At 38.7% G+C, this 15609-nt stretch overlaps 1 protein-coding gene across 1 annotated transcript in view; it reads right to left on the reverse strand.

Moving 5' to 3' along the window:
- The window catches only part of USP24 (ubiquitin specific peptidase 24), a 66809-nt gene that overhangs the window by 18649 nt on the left and 32551 nt on the right, over positions 1-15609 (reverse strand). The window contains exons 24-47 of the mRNA XM_050900582.1: positions 15438-15553; positions 14705-14771; positions 14425-14535; positions 13920-14018; positions 13672-13842; positions 12950-13035; positions 12708-12801; positions 12293-12448; positions 9797-9894; positions 8924-9019; positions 8540-8768; positions 7427-7586; positions 6967-7122; positions 6322-6392; positions 5396-5556; positions 4466-4527; positions 3919-4110; positions 3497-3614; positions 2017-2161; positions 1443-1562; positions 1063-1188; positions 748-846; positions 454-536; positions 83-224 (exon numbers count right to left, since the gene is read on the reverse strand). Of these exons, the coding sequence (XP_050756539.1) occupies positions 83-224; positions 454-536; positions 748-846; positions 1063-1188; positions 1443-1562; positions 2017-2161; positions 3497-3614; positions 3919-4110; positions 4466-4527; positions 5396-5556; positions 6322-6392; positions 6967-7122; positions 7427-7586; positions 8540-8768; positions 8924-9019; positions 9797-9894; positions 12293-12448; positions 12708-12801; positions 12950-13035; positions 13672-13842; positions 13920-14018; positions 14425-14535; positions 14705-14771; positions 15438-15553 (2958 nt within the window). The remainder of the gene's footprint in view (positions 1-82; positions 225-453; positions 537-747; positions 847-1062; positions 1189-1442; positions 1563-2016; positions 2162-3496; positions 3615-3918; positions 4111-4465; positions 4528-5395; positions 5557-6321; positions 6393-6966; positions 7123-7426; positions 7587-8539; positions 8769-8923; positions 9020-9796; positions 9895-12292; positions 12449-12707; positions 12802-12949; positions 13036-13671; positions 13843-13919; positions 14019-14424; positions 14536-14704; positions 14772-15437; positions 15554-15609) is intronic.

Consider the following 15609-nt stretch of genomic DNA (forward strand, 5'->3'; position numbering starts at 1 on the left):
CATGGCTTCTATGACCATGTAATGCTTAAGAAGATATCAAGCTACAACTTAATCTTCTTTCACATACATTAAGAACCAATACCTTTTCTTTACACTTTTCACAGTAGTATGCATTGCTTCCTTCCAGAACTTCTCCTCTAACAAACTGGTCCAATGATATTTCCAGACTTTGACATGAAGTCACACCTAGGTTGAGAGCCATGAAGGCTTCCTCGCGCTCATACCTAAATTCAAGAAGAAAAATAGTCAAGGCATTGACAGAGTAGAACCTATCCAACTTGCATTAACAAGACATATGCTTAGGAAAGAATATTGCATTTGCCCCATAGCTATCAACAGCTGTGATGCTCACAAAGGCAAATGTGTCTACCTTCTTGTGCTCTTTTGAGCTACACATTTTAATAGTTATGGGAGCACATAACTTGATAACTAATGCACTAAATTTAACATTACCTGTGAGGACAGTCCTTGCAGATCTTCTGATCAGAGAAGATTCCTTGAAAAGTATTCTTAAATATTTGGTCTCTTCCTATTTTCTGTTGGAGATGTAAAGTTAAACATCAGTTGGATATATTGCAGAGTGAAAGACCAAGAAAGCAACAGGAATTTTAAACTTCTGAATACTACGTAGATTATAAAATAAGCTGAATGGCTCTCTGCCTTCTTTTCTGAAGAACAAAGGAGAAAGAGAGAGAAGGTACCAAGGAAATGCATATAAACAAGGAAAGAAATCACTGAGGTTTTTACCTTGAGGTACTCATCCATTTGATCTATAAGACTGGTGAAGAACTCATAAGCATCCTGTTGCTCTCTAACATAAAGTTCCTTATTCCACATCTTGAAAATCTATATGAAGTATAAATATGTATAAAAAGGTGGTTATTCCATACACATATCAGTAAAGAAAGTGATTTTTTAAAAGAAATTTGTTATTTTTACATGTTTTGATTTTTTGAAGTAGAACTTACTTTACCTCTAGAAATTCTGCAATGAGAAAAGGCTGAATAAATGATTACTTGTTAAGTAGGAAAGCTATATATTCTAAACAAAAAGACTTAATACCTTCCAAAAGTTCTCAGGTACATAATACTGTAGCTTGCTTTCCATCAAATGACCAAAGAGAGATTGAACTTGATAGAACACACTGTCATCTGGATTGTCTGTATCATCATCAATGGAAAGCAAGGCCTGGAAGGAAACAAATAACGTTATTAAATTGGTTCTTGGCAAAATTATTACTGTAAGTTGTCATGACACACAGCACAATAACTTGTAATTTAAATATTTATTGTGTGTATATATTTATGCACACACACATACATACACAGTTTTATTTTTACTCTTTTTTAAACAATCCATTTACAAAAGGCGCTAAGATGAACTTGCAGTTCAGGTGACAGTAATTCCAAAAAGAGAACTTTACTGGATGTTGAACCAATTACCTCTGGGAGACCAGGCTGCATATATAGCTGCTGGAAGACGGCATTCATATAACAAGTAGCACCACCATTCTTCAGTCCCACAAATCCTGAAATGGAGCGACTATCCACTGGTGGAAGATACTAGAATGACAAACACATTTTTTGTCCCAGTAAGTTATAAAAAGCGCAAGACTCCAACAACAACCTATAGCTTTTATAATCACCTTTATATGAGCTGTTAAGAGCAACTTAATGGAAAACCAGGAATATAAATTCTGAAAGATCACAAGAGTGCTGTATTTGGTCATTCAGATATTTAACACTTTGCACAAAACTGTTAAAAATGGCCTAAAATGTATCTAAATAAACTTGGTGATATTTACGAAATACTTCTTTCTCATCCAGATAATAACTGACAAAGACTTACTGGAGTATTTGCTTCTGAGGAAGATCAAATGGGTCTGCATTTACTCTTACCTGTTTTTTGTCATTTTAAATTGAAGACCATGGAAATTGCATGAACGGAGCAGTTAACTAGATCATACATAGTTCTCCAAACCATGCTAATACAAATCAAAAAAGGCTTCTTGCTTACATCAAACTCCTTGGTAAGTGCAGGGTCACACTGGTGATGCATAGAAAGCAGCTCTTTTGTAATAAGCTGGAGATTGGAAGGTGAGCTATCAGCCAGCATTACTAACACTTCATACGCAGCTAATCGGCTATCTGCTGTACTGCACCTAAAAAGAAAACCACATTTGAGATCTATTTTGTAGATAACTCAATTATTTCTAATTCCAGAAAGCCATATTACTCAGAAAAAGTGACAATTAATGTTCAAAAGGAACACTTTAAATGATAAAACACCCCTGAGAGACTGCAGAGTGCTATTTTTTCTTTCTTGGGGAACGGGAACAGGGAAGAACTGAACCAGAAGAGCAGCACCAGGAATACTCCTTTAAATAAGCCTCCCTTACTGACATGGAGACACCTGTTGTTAACATTCAGTAGCAAGGAAAAGTAGGTGCCCTAAAAAGAAGACACAGAATTGGCTGTACATCTGAGGACAGACAGATACTCTCTATCACTGTAACACTGACAGAGACATAATGACTTATTTACAGGGAGACAAGCTTTGAAAGAGCTCGACCGGGTGCAAGAGATGACCTTAGACCTAAGCTGCGCTAGACCAGTACAAAACACTTCTACTTAGCTCTTTTCAGTGGATCAAACACACCAGCCCTTTCTTCTAAAAACCAAAGAAAAGGTTTTATTTACTTTAAGCAAACAAAAGAGCATGCTTGAGATGAACTGCAGCGGAGCAAAGCTGGAGCAAAACACTAAGGTGTAGCAAGTCCCATGCAGTTCAGCGGTTGTAAATGCTCCACTGGAACCTTCTTTAGGGTTTGTGGAAAGTCAGTGCAGATATGCCTGATCCAACTTTAACACCAACAAGTCACTGTAATGTAAGCAATCCAGCTACAGCAGCACAAAACTCCACACGAGCTAATTTACCCACCCCTTCAGATATTGTATGGCAATAATAGAAGGCAGGTGTGACAGGAAAGAGAAAGCCCACTCTTTTTTCCCCATTTGATATATTCTGGGCTATTATCAGCTCTCTCAGGTGCAAGGAGACTTGCTTGGCATTAGCTTTTTACAAAACGCAGTTCTTTTGAAGGGAAAAAGAAAATAGTGGAACTTTTGAGATTCTCATTTACAAGGGGCTTGGAAAGTTAATTTCCTGCTCATGCTCCAATTTAGCCAACATCCCAAGCAATGACAAGCTAAAGGAGTACTCTTTGGGCTCAACTGAAATTAGCACTCAGTTGTGCTTGCAGCTCATCATTGATCTAACAAACAAAGCACAGACTTTGGAAGTACAGAAAAGCAAAGATTTTGGGTCACACAAAAACTGACAAAAATGGTATTTGGACACTTATGTAGGAAATGGAGAGAATTGGAGAAATGCTCCAACATTGCTATTAAATCCTAGTATCTGTAGCCCCAATGTGACATTTGCATTCATGAGATCTAGGACAAAACCCAACATAAACAAAAAACCCAGTTTTTACTTTGGATGAAAGTCTTGCTGACTGATTGCAGCGCTGCCTGCTGGAGAATGGCTATTCAGAATAATCCTGGATGCTCGGAAGAGGAAATCATCCAACAATGGCTTAATCAAAGATGAACCTGTAACACAGTAATCCACATCTACTGTTAAATACTTAGATTATCACTGCAAATGTCAAAAGGTGTTCCATAACAGCAAAATCACTTAATAGCACCATATCGACAAAAAAAACATATCCAAATATTTTATCAAATGTCAAAGGTACAACAAAGGAACTGTCAAAATTATGCCTCATAGCTCTGTATCACTTCTGCCAATGTATTATAATGTCTTCACACGTACTGTCTACTGATCAAGTCATCAGTTAGTACTATGCAGAATTCACACTAGTCTAGTCACTTTAGAGTAAAAAGTAATACTTACCAACCATTTCCTTCTCTGCCCCACAAAGTGAAAGGAGAGTCTTGATGAGCCTCAAGTGTCCTGCTAACAGGATGTTATCAGCTTCACTGGTCTCACACTCAGCTGTGCGGTTGGGTTCAAAATTGTCTAGCCAGGTGATCTCATCTTCTAACATGGCAGCTGGGCTTATCTTTAGCTGTTCCATTTCTGATGCTGCAAGAGAAAAAGAAAACCCAGAAAAATTAACAGCTCTATAAATGTAGAATATAAATACAAAGAATTTCAAACAGTTTGGTAACGGTCTAGTTTCCCCCACAATGTGTACAAAGTATACCTTCCACAAAGGAACTCAGTTCACTTTTGAAAAGGAGTGAGCTGCCTTGCTGTTACTGAACACCAAGAACAGTCCATGCCAGGCATTAACACAGGACAGCCAGCACACTGGCAGGTCACACAGAGTTCATGGTGTAGTAACCCCTCTGTGAAGGCAATTCTATATCTTGTCTATAGAAGGAAGACATGCTTGGAAGCTGCAATCAGAATGACATGTGTGCCTGTACATACTTACATGTGAGGTCATCCAGTAACTGACATCTCAGGTCAAAATATTCTGTACACTGGGACAAAAGTCTGAAACAGGTACAAATAGAAGAAAGGTTTAATTTAAAATCAGAAACTTTTTTCTAAGCAGTTGCCTTTAAGGCCTGTGTGTTCTGTCCATCTAATCCAAAATAGCACAGCTATCTAGGTACGCTTCTGCATGCACATGCCGCAGCTTTTAAACAAATTCCTTCCCAATAGCTACTTCTGAATGTTATAACATTTAATGCTGCTTTCTTCCTTCACCTCCTAACAATTTTAATTAATTATCAGACAACGATAAAACAACAACATGTTTTAACTTCTCGGTTACTCCGCTATTCAGATTCCTCTAGAAATTGCTGTTTAAAGTTACTGTTAAATTCAACAACCTTTGGCCAGTCAGGGACAAGTTAACAGGACTGACACCTACAAGTCCCTACAGGTGTAATGGGTAACTTAAGCAACAAGAAACCAGGTGAAGTCATGGGTCCAGACATCACTGAAAAAGCTGGAGCCTTCAGGATTGGTTTCTGATCTGGATCTATGCAATACTATCAAATAAAGTCAATGTTACTGTCATACATCCCATCGCCTCTATGCCTCATGCAGGATTCCAGCCAGGTTCTGACTGCCATGACCACATCCTAGAAAGAAAAGGCCTATTTAGCCATCACCACCTCCCAAATGGGAAGTCAAGCTGAACTATAAGAGTTCACAGAGGAAGAGCTGTACCTTGAGAATTCAGCTTTATTTCCCTTCAATTTACATACTTCCAAAACTATCTGGGGCGTGACAGGGATGTCTACTTTCGACAGACTTGCAAAGTCTTAATCCCTTGTGCCTCAGAGCTTCCACAGCGCTACTCATTTAAAAATGTGATAGATTTGCTTCCTCAATAAACACGCATCTGACTTACCTCTGGTTGATTCCTCTCATGATGCTGGTTGGTGACCAAAGAGGGAGCTGGGCACCAAGAACAACATTCAGGAGAAACTGGTTTGGCTTTTGTACATCTGGGTGAGCTGATGTGTCTGTCTGACTAAGGGTGTACAGCTGGTCACAGGCAACACGACGAATCTGAAACAGTGTCATTGTCAAACACTAGCAGTTGCTCAAAGGTTGCAAAAAAATACACTTCTATTTTGTTAGAAACCTAACAGAAAAAACAGACATTGAAAAGCTTGGGTAAACCAGACTATGAGCTCTGCACCCGCCAGCCAGTTTCTCTATCTACAGGGATTTAGCAATCCACTTTCATCACTGAGCTAAAAGCTCTGATGCTTTATTAAACACAGATTATAAATTCAGATAAGGGGGAAAAGATGCAATGACTTCATGCAAAATATATACGATGCAATGAAATGAAGTAAGCGTGACTTGAAAATCTCTAGATTTTAGAATATCCAGAATAATCTTAAATCAGAAAGAATGAATTTTAGGAGGGTTCTGACATTTGGAAGAATTTTTCAAACGTTCAGAAGAGTCCATTAAATCTTACCCAAATCTTTTGAGATGAAAGTTACTTGGAACTTTCCCTAAAGTACTAGTTTTACAGAATTTGTCTCACCAAAATGAGAGTATTTTCTTTAGACTAGTCACAGCGCAGTCCTCCGCGCCTCATGGATTAAACAAGCCTAAAGAATGTAATACTTCAGCATTTTCTATCAACACATCACTAGATACTGGAATTACTAACAATTATACAGAAGTTATTCATTCAAATACAAAAAACCGTGGGAATATTTGTAATGAACAATTTTATCTTCAGACCATATTAAATGATCAAAGTGTACGCATTTCAGAAGTATAACATTTAAGAAGTTTTCAGAGAAAGACCCTCACCTCAGCACTTGGTGATCCAAGCAGTATGTCAATGATGAAATCAGCAACACAAGGCAAATTATAAAAAGATCCTAGAACAGAAGAGTACCAGGCTATCTTTTTTAAAATAATAATTTAAAATAAGTCAGTTACAGTCTTGCATTAAAATACCATAGGACCTAGAGGACATCCCCCCGTCAACACTGAAAACCAGTAATGGCTATTTGCATATTTCCCCATGTCCTTCCTTCACCAGAGACTGGCACCACGTTATAACAGCATTTTCCTTCACCTTCCACCTCCACCAATGTTTACGCTTCCTGTACACAAAGGTTCAAGTACTAAACACTAGCTATGCAAACAGCAGCGCTTACAGAATTACATACTTCAAAGCCAGTGCAAATATTTATATACTGGCACTAAGTCAACTTTCCCAAAACATTTCATTAAGGCACAGCACTATGTGCCTTGTTTCATGCCACCTGTTCTTCAGTCCTGGAAAAAAACCCCTGTATTTTTTAATGAAATCTTGTGTTTTTAACTTGAGCTGTCTCAGCTTACAAAGCTAGAAGTTCCTCATGATTTTTTTGTACTTGTCTGTCTCTAAAAGCCTTCCCCCACCTTACTTATATTCCAAAGAGTGAGTAATCCAATTCTATTTCATACCTAGTTGCTGACTGCGTAGCTGAAGGCAGGTTACTAAGAGAGACAAAGCTTCTCCAGCAATCAGAGCATCTTTGGTGGATACGGACTGCTGTCTCACACAGATACCAGCATGCAGTGCAGTTGGCTCTCCTTCGCTTCCTGAACTGCAATTACTTCCTGCATTAAGAAATGAACAAGTGCTGTAATCCAATACATTTTTCAGATGTTTTCAGCTTCTGGTCAGTTCCCTGCAATTTAGAAAACTTCCCCAAATGCCACGTCTCCAAATGCCACATGAATCTACAGCATTTTGCTCAGATTTGTGTAATTCAATCATATCATATCATATCCTGAGTTGGAAGGGACCCGAGAGGATCATTGAGTCCAACTCCAATGAATTCAGTTTCAAGCTTAGGAAGTGTTCAATTAAGAATAAACCAAACGCTTTCTTTAGATTGGTTTAGAGACACAGTTAACCTACCTGAGCTGCTAAGTCTGTTTCGAATCCCAGCAGGAAATAAAGTGTTGCTCTCTTTTATTGGCTGACTGCTTCCCACGAGGTCCAGTCGTCCTGCAGCAGCAGCCCAAGAGAGTCGCATGAAGCAAGCCACTGTGGAAGTGAAATCATTCACGTCCATAGTCTGAAGGAACAAGAAACAGCAGTTACTTCTGCGATATTCAACAGCCTTTGTTAATTATACGGATAAGAGGAATGTATCTTCTGGATCACATCAAATTGACACTTGGATCTGTTTTCCTCTCTCTTCTCTAAGTGGGCTCAAGGATACAGGAGTCTTTTTGTTCCCAAGGAGAGATTAGTATTGCTCCCTTAACAGGAAGTAGTTCGTTTTTAAATTCTCCACTAGGATAGATACCCTTTTCACCTATCTGGAGTTAGGCATGCTGATTTCAATCATATTGATCCATTTGGGAAGCACTGCCCAAGAACCTAACATAGCATACCCGTTACATTAACTATGAAGTTTCTTTCAACTGGACTCAACTTTCAAATGGGTTGAGTTCTTGTCAGATTAGATTGTTTTAGTAAGTAGACAGTCTCAGATTAATTACACTGACATGCCTATAAAGGGGAAAACAGCATTTTCTTAAAGTATTGAAAATAAACATTTCCTTTTTCCCCAGGGTACCATCAAGTGAATTTAATTTTTAATGAGCTATTTAAAACAAAAAACTTGCCCAAAATTTTTAATTCAAAGAAACATGGACTATAAGCCACAAGTTCAAGCAGGAACCTTCTCCTTTCTATTCACAGAAAATTAACCAGAATAAGATCTTAGAGTTAAGCATGACTGAAAATAAATCACAAGTAAGATTTCTGTGTAGATCTATTTCTGGTAAGCACTTTTGGGGTACTGCTTCCCTTTGTACTGCCAAAATAATTTCTGAGACTATGTTAAAATTCAGATCAAGATTGGGAAAAAGACTGATGGTCAGGATTTTCAGTGGCTTTTAAATGGATCCTGGGCAAGAACCTGTATAAAAGGTAGACTTTTGATTAACAATCCAGGAGTTATACAGCTGTCACTGGAGACGACACCGCTACATCACCATAAATCATCAAACACTTCCTTACTTGTATGGCAACTCTTGCTGCTGGTATGATTTCTTCTACCCTAATGGAGGATCTATCAGACACAGAGAGCTGTCGGTAGGATGACTTCTCAGGTGTTCCACAAATGGACATCTGCCTACTTGCTTGTCGGCTGACATTACGGAAGGGGCGTGAGGACAATGCTTCTACCCCATCTTTAATGAAATCCTCATCCAGTAAGGTAGGCATTGTCTGGCCAACAAGCAAGAACCTACATTCACAGAGTAAAAACGTCAGGCTTATTTTTGAATGTTCACAGCAAGTGAATGAAACAGAACTCAAAGTACCAATTAATCTTAAATATTACAAGCCGCACTCTAAAAGCCAAGAAAGCAGCACTTTCTCTAATGAAAGGCAATTACATACCTTGCAAGCTGCAGGCAGATGGAATAGACTCCCTGTCTTGTTTCATAGTCCACTTCTGATGGGATGGAATCTCTCTGCATCACATTCACCACCAAACTTAAAAACAAATCAATAAGACAGACTCCGTTTAAAAATGTTTTACATTAGGAGAGAGCTGCAATTAATTTCTCTCTATCCTTCCCTCCTCCTATTCAGTCAGCTGAGTGCCAGTTAAAACTGCCAAACTGGCTTTTTTGGAGACTAACATCCCCATTTTCCCCTCCTACATCTACAGATGGAAGCTTTCTGTTCCTGCTGGAAAATGCTTCAGGATCTATGGGGCGGGGGGGTGTGGGGTGGATAGAATTACTAAGAGCAACATAAACTTGATAACTCTGACACAAGCACAAGCAGTATTGCCAGGTCTTCCAAACCACTCACACTGTGCCTCAACTCTTACCTGAAGGGTCTGAATTTTGGGGACTGTAAAATTTAATTTGGTTCCCACTGCACAATCTGTGCTTTGACTGCTTAAAATGTCTACTGGTATCTAGGCAGGACATAGTGTAATGTACACACTTGCAAATTTGAACTGAAACACTTAAGTGCTAACTATTCAAATATCAACTACCTTAGTAAAAGCTACACTTCACAAGCTTATCTGTGCCTAACTTTATTTTGGGGTTTAACAACAGGTACTCTGTTACATTACTATGGTAGCTACAGTAGCTTTTCAGACACTGGATAACGAAAAAAACGCTTTGGGTGGATTTTTTTTCTCTGAAAAAGCAGCTGACAGGTGTACTAGTGTGCTACAGTGTGGAAATCAGAAACCATGCAGAACTGCTAACTAAATGAAGTGTTATAAATTGAGTCAAGATTTTGAAATCTAACCTCAAACCTCCTGCTCTGAGGAAGTTTTCACAGAAAGACTTGGCACAGTTTCTTGCCATTTCATCATCTGCAGTTGGCATCAGCTTGGAGCTCAGTACCTAAAACAAATGAATAAAATAAGCATGCATACCCCCCGCCCTTAGTATTCTTTATCTGCTGAAGGTTAAAAGTGTAACAGAAAAAAATTCACTACAAATGAAGCAGTTAACAATACACTTACGCGAAGCTGTAGTCAGTAAAGAGAAATCACATTAAAAATATTCAAGACAGCTATGGCTAGTACAGATATTTATTCTGTATCAAAGGGCATTTTTTTCTCATTGCAGTTTACTTTTTAAAGGAAAGGATAAAGTACATACTCTAGCACATGAAATGTCTTCAGGCTTAGTTGGTGCTCCTTAAGAGCCCAAATCCTTCTCCTTTCTAGATTTTCAGTTGATAGTATCTCATAAAACACCCTACAGATGGCTTGCTTACTGATTCATGCCTTCTGAAACATAACCGTATTGCTATTGGTCTTTTTTGTCTTAATAAAGATGGTCCAGGTAATTCTACAGGCCTTATGAACATCACCACTGTATCATCCCTCCTGTTTTAAGTCTGCATTCTGTGAAGATTATTGCCATTACACTCAGAAACATGGCCATAAGGAAGTCCGCAGTCTCTGTGGGTCAGATCTCACGTACATCTATAATCAATTTCACTTCATTTTACATAAAGAAAAAACAAAACACCCCCCCAAACAAACAAAAAAACCCCAGCCCCTCCCAAAACCCTAGAACACCCCCAGAAGTTATTTACTTTCTTGAGAAGTCTCTTTGGCATGTACAGCCAACAATGCTGCATGTGGGAAAACAAAATACATCTTTTCCAGGTTACAGGTCAGAAGAATGGTTTACAGAGTTCCAGGCATGAAATCTTATCACAACGCTGCATGATATAACCCTGAACATCAGCAACATTTAATTTTCATCTCTTTCACATGCTCTGCAAATTTCCGGTGCACATTTTTTCAGAAAGCAGTTCAGACTGGTTCCCATATTTTCAACAGATCACCAGTTGAGGGGATAAAAAAGCACATCATCCTTTTCCTGACAGAAATCATCTTCCAATTGGCTTGACTGGACTTGAGGAACAAGTCCACTCACATAATCTACACATCTAATCCAATTTATGACTTCTCATCCCTTGCCAGAAAAGCAAGCAATTTATTACTTGTTTTTATTATTTTCTCTGGCATAGAAGCAGCAGATAACTATCTCGTCATACTGTAATATAACCTGCCATTCAACAAGATACCCTTGCTGTGATATGCTAAACCATTTGCTTTCAGTTGTAGAACTTGTCAACATATTTCAAAGACATCATCAAATATCTTTCATTCCAGCTGTACAGAAAAAGGGGGGAATCCTAATGCTGCAGTGTGACGACAGTGTAGGAAGACGAAGAGCTAACATTAGACTACAGAAACCCAACTACAAGAAAACTCCTACAGTAATCTTGGCACACACTGGGAATGAAAGAGAATAACTTTGTCCACTGTTTTTGAAGCTGCTGGCAACCGGTCTTCCAACTTCAAGTTGTTCAAACCGTATCTGTAATGGGTCCTTATAAACAGTGGGACCTGCGAGTAGAACTAGAAACTGTCCAGCTTCCTGGAGTGTGCAGATGACAGTGTCCTAACGACAGCACCAGCTGAACTCTCTTATACTCTTTAAAATCCATGCACTGAACACTTGGAAAGAACCTTTTTACAGGGTCCAATCCAGTGTTTTGGCTAAAGAACTTACTCAGGAGAATACTTAGGGGTAAAAAAATTGTATGTATTCCACTCACTTTACATTCACAGCTAAAACAGGCCAGAAGCTTCTGGGTAAAGGCCCTGCACATTTGGATAGTGAAAATTCTTCACAGCTGAATACTTCTCAAAAATATTCCTCCTTAGCCTCTACAGACAGAATACGGTAGACTTATACAGAAGGGAAGTTAGCATTCTTTTTCTTTCAAATTGAATCAAGCAAACCCAATCAAACTAAACAACAGCTCCCATTAATTTTTAATGGGCCCAGCTTTTTTTTTTTTTTTATATATATATATACACACACACACACTAAAAATCACATATTCAGAGTTTCTGGAGATTCAAGCAGGAATTTGACCTAAACAGTAAGGACTTTGATGTTTCTTTGCTCCTCTCCACTTCCTTCAGAATACTCCTTCCACCTTGCAAATCACAAAAAGAGGGGCCTGGCTTCACAGTAAAGTCTCTAAATGGGAACTTTTTACCCCTTTCGTTCTGTGTAGAATTTATCACATACATAAAAGCAGACTATGACATGACATTTGCATTTTGCATAATGACCCTGTCATGGTGGACTCCTGCCTAAGAAACTTAGAACTACTTAAACCTTAGCGCTCAGAAACACAAGTAGAAAGAAGTAACAGTTTTTTGTTACTTACCTTGTTTTTGAAAGAAACCGTTTTTTGTTTTCTTACCTCTAAATTGTAGAGCACTCTGAAGGTGGACATGCCTGGAGCAAAAGATCTGAAAAGACTTTCTAGTATTGAACTAGCACTGGGCTGATGTTGGTGTTTTGAAGACAAGGATGGTGATTTTGAAGACTGAGAACTTGATTCTGATAGCAGTGTTTTCTAGGACAAAAAAGCCACAGAAGAAATATTTTGAGACTACTGCATTTTGTTGTAATTGGCAATACATTTCCTATAGTCCCTTAATAACCCTCCTGCCTGCAGCTGCTTGGAAATAAGTCAATAATGCTTAACATGAGCATTATTTTGCAGTAGAGTTTCAAACCTTTCACAGATTATAATCTGACAGGGAATTTAAGAAACTTAGTAGTAAAATCCTTTTTGTTAAGCTCACCAAGATTAGGTATTGTTTAATCCATACCTTCCTTCCCAGGGAATCAAGCTGATCAAGAGCCTCCTGAATAGCTGGGTCAGTGGGAATCAAGAGCAGAAGTTTCCTCACTCGCAGTGTTATCCTGAAAAGTTATCAGAAGTTACTTGCGCAAAATAGGGCTCAGCCACACTGTGGCCTGGTGGATGCCTACACACTGCGAAATAAGTAGCTATTCAAACTTTGCAGTGCGAGCATTTCTTCAATATTTAATAACCATTTAGTTTGCCTACCTTGGCTCCTCTAGATTGGCAAGCTGGTAAAGCATATCAAACACATTACACACGAGAGCCATGACTACTCCAGGGAGGGATTTCTCCTGAGAATTAAGCAGAAATACAAAGGTCTTTTTCTCCCCTCTCTGTTGCACGTAATTTAAGAGAGTTCTTCACTGAAGCAACTGACCCAGATGCCAACCTGGCCCGTAGAAATCTCTAGACTGAGACAACACTTGAATTTTTACATTACCCTATTTCCCTTTTAACAGTCAATTTTTGAAGTAAACTGTTAGTTAGGGCTGACATACAAAGCAGACCAGGAGTGGTCTGAACACACTAGTTGATGCTTCTTAGTTTATTTTCATACTGCAGCTTTATTAATAGTGGAAATCTGGAAATCTCTCCCCCCAACAAATATACAATCTCAAAATTAAATCATATGGGTCTTGTTTGTTTAAAAGACCCTGTAGGGATTAATAAACATGAAGCGGGCTACAACAGGTGACAGAATACAGATTATAAAGTCCAATCTGCATGCATAAGGCAATTGTGTATTTAAATGCTTTGTTTCAATTGCAGTTTGAAAGCAAAACCAGACTACTAAAGACTGGATACAACGCTAAGGTGAACACCTTCTGTCTCATCTCACTGTACCTCTTCCACCTCAGCTGTGTCTCCCCCAACTATCCCCCCTCCAGGAAAAATCTGAGGGAAGGTTTCAGGCTATTACGCTGTACCTGTTCCATTGCATAGGATGAACTAAATACACTGCCGCTGTTGCTGGAAGCGGTTGAGGAATCTGCAGAGCTCCCTGATGGAGTCCCACTTCCTGATGTTTTTACTGTAAGGACTTGTTCATCAGAGAAGCCCAGTTGGTGGAGTAGTTTCTGATCTTTGTTTACGGTTAGCTGCAAGAAAATATCATTTAGTTCTGGAAAAGAGACTCAATTTCATAAAGAATGAGAATTCTTTGTAGTTAACATACCAGGCTGTCATTGGCAAATATCTGTATATTATCCAGAGGCGAATTCAACATCTTTGCTATCTTCCACCTGACGCTCCCTACAGTTTCATTGCTATGAGCCTGTAAAATTAAACGACACTGGTTCAGTAACTCTGCTCAAGCAGAAAATGCCACGAGAAATAAAGAAAAATCTTCCATTAAAGTCTTTCTGCTCCTCTGCATAGGGTGGTAAAGGTATTGTCCACAAAAGAGACTGACAGGGTAGGACAGCAGTAGAAATGCTCCATCACTGACAGTAAGCAACTAACTTCTTTTTCCCACCCTGGAATGATGATCAAAACACATTTAGTCTACAGACACTTCCATTACAGTAGCCTTATACACACTTTTAACATTTTCAAATAGAGTTTTCAAGTGGACCGGAGTCTTTAAAACCAGCTTACTCTGTTCAGTCCAAGCATCAAAAAAACCCAAGAGTAGCTACGTGATCAACACTGCATGACACACATAACCTGTGCACACTTACCTCTATGGTGAAGGTATCTTTGGTAGACTCGTACGTAACATTAAGCGTTAAAAGATGTCCATGGAAAGAGGCACCATGAGGTAGAATAGTTCGGGGAACAGAGTAAAGGTCCTACAGGAAGAAAAGGATGACAGTAAATACCACCCTTGAAAACAAAGACATTTCTATGATGGTATGTAACAAAGTTACTAGAGTCGCATAGGTTTAAATAACTTTTACTATTTTTAATAATATTGGAAGTTGTGTTCTTAGCCTTGCCTAGTAAGAAATTACATCTTACCTCTATTGTTATCACATAACGCTCTGCCAACAGCAGCAGTCTCTCAATTATTACAAGTTTAGTTGACCTAGAGATAAACATTGAAAACAAGAGTAACTTGTCTCAGAGATTAATTTTCAACGCCCACGGGTAACTACCATGAATTAGCTGCTTTCAAATATAACTCCTTAAACTTGGAGTTAATTCAGTTGAAATTAACTGGGAAAACAGGCCAAGAAGCTTGCATTATACTGCTTGAGATGTAGCCAGCTTCAGAAGAAGCTTCATGTTTCTAAAGGTCCCACCCTGCGCTCATATATATTTAAGCTACACACATTTAGGTATGCGTAAGTTAAGCTAGAGGATGAAAAACCATCCTCTTCTCTCCCAATTGAAAAAAACCCAAAACCAAACCCCGCTGCCCCAGAAATATTACACGACTAATAGGCTGGTAATAGTCTGTGGGGTTTTTCTTTTTTTTTTTTGGTTCGTTGGTTTTGGGGGTCAGAGGGGGGATGTTAGGTTTTTTTGTTTGGTGGGTTTTTTTGTTGTTGTTTTTTTTTTTTTTAAAAACACAGGTTTTTCAAAGTCTCTTTGGAACTCAAATTGCATTGTAATTGGAATATTCAATTGAGAAACCACCAGAATATAAAACTACCAATACTGAGAATTTTAATTAGCACTCAAAATCTTGTGGGAAGCAGCTGGGAGCAAATGTCTACTGTAATATTTATTCTTTTAAAAGCAGGCCTACCGGTAAGGAGACTGAACTGATGTTGCTACCGTAGGCATAGCAGTTGCTGTAAGCATTTTTGTAGCTCTTGTAACAGCATGTGTTAATGTTGGACCACCGAGTGCAGAGCTGGCTGCCTAGAATACAAAGCAGAGTATAAGTGCTGGTTTACATGGACAATTAGTATGTCCTG

The sequence above is a fragment of the Gymnogyps californianus genome, chromosome 8 (genome assembly GCF_018139145.2).
Source record: "Gymnogyps californianus isolate 813 chromosome 8, ASM1813914v2, whole genome shotgun sequence".
In the NCBI taxonomy this organism is placed as follows: Eukaryota; Metazoa; Chordata; class Aves; order Accipitriformes; family Cathartidae; genus Gymnogyps; species Gymnogyps californianus.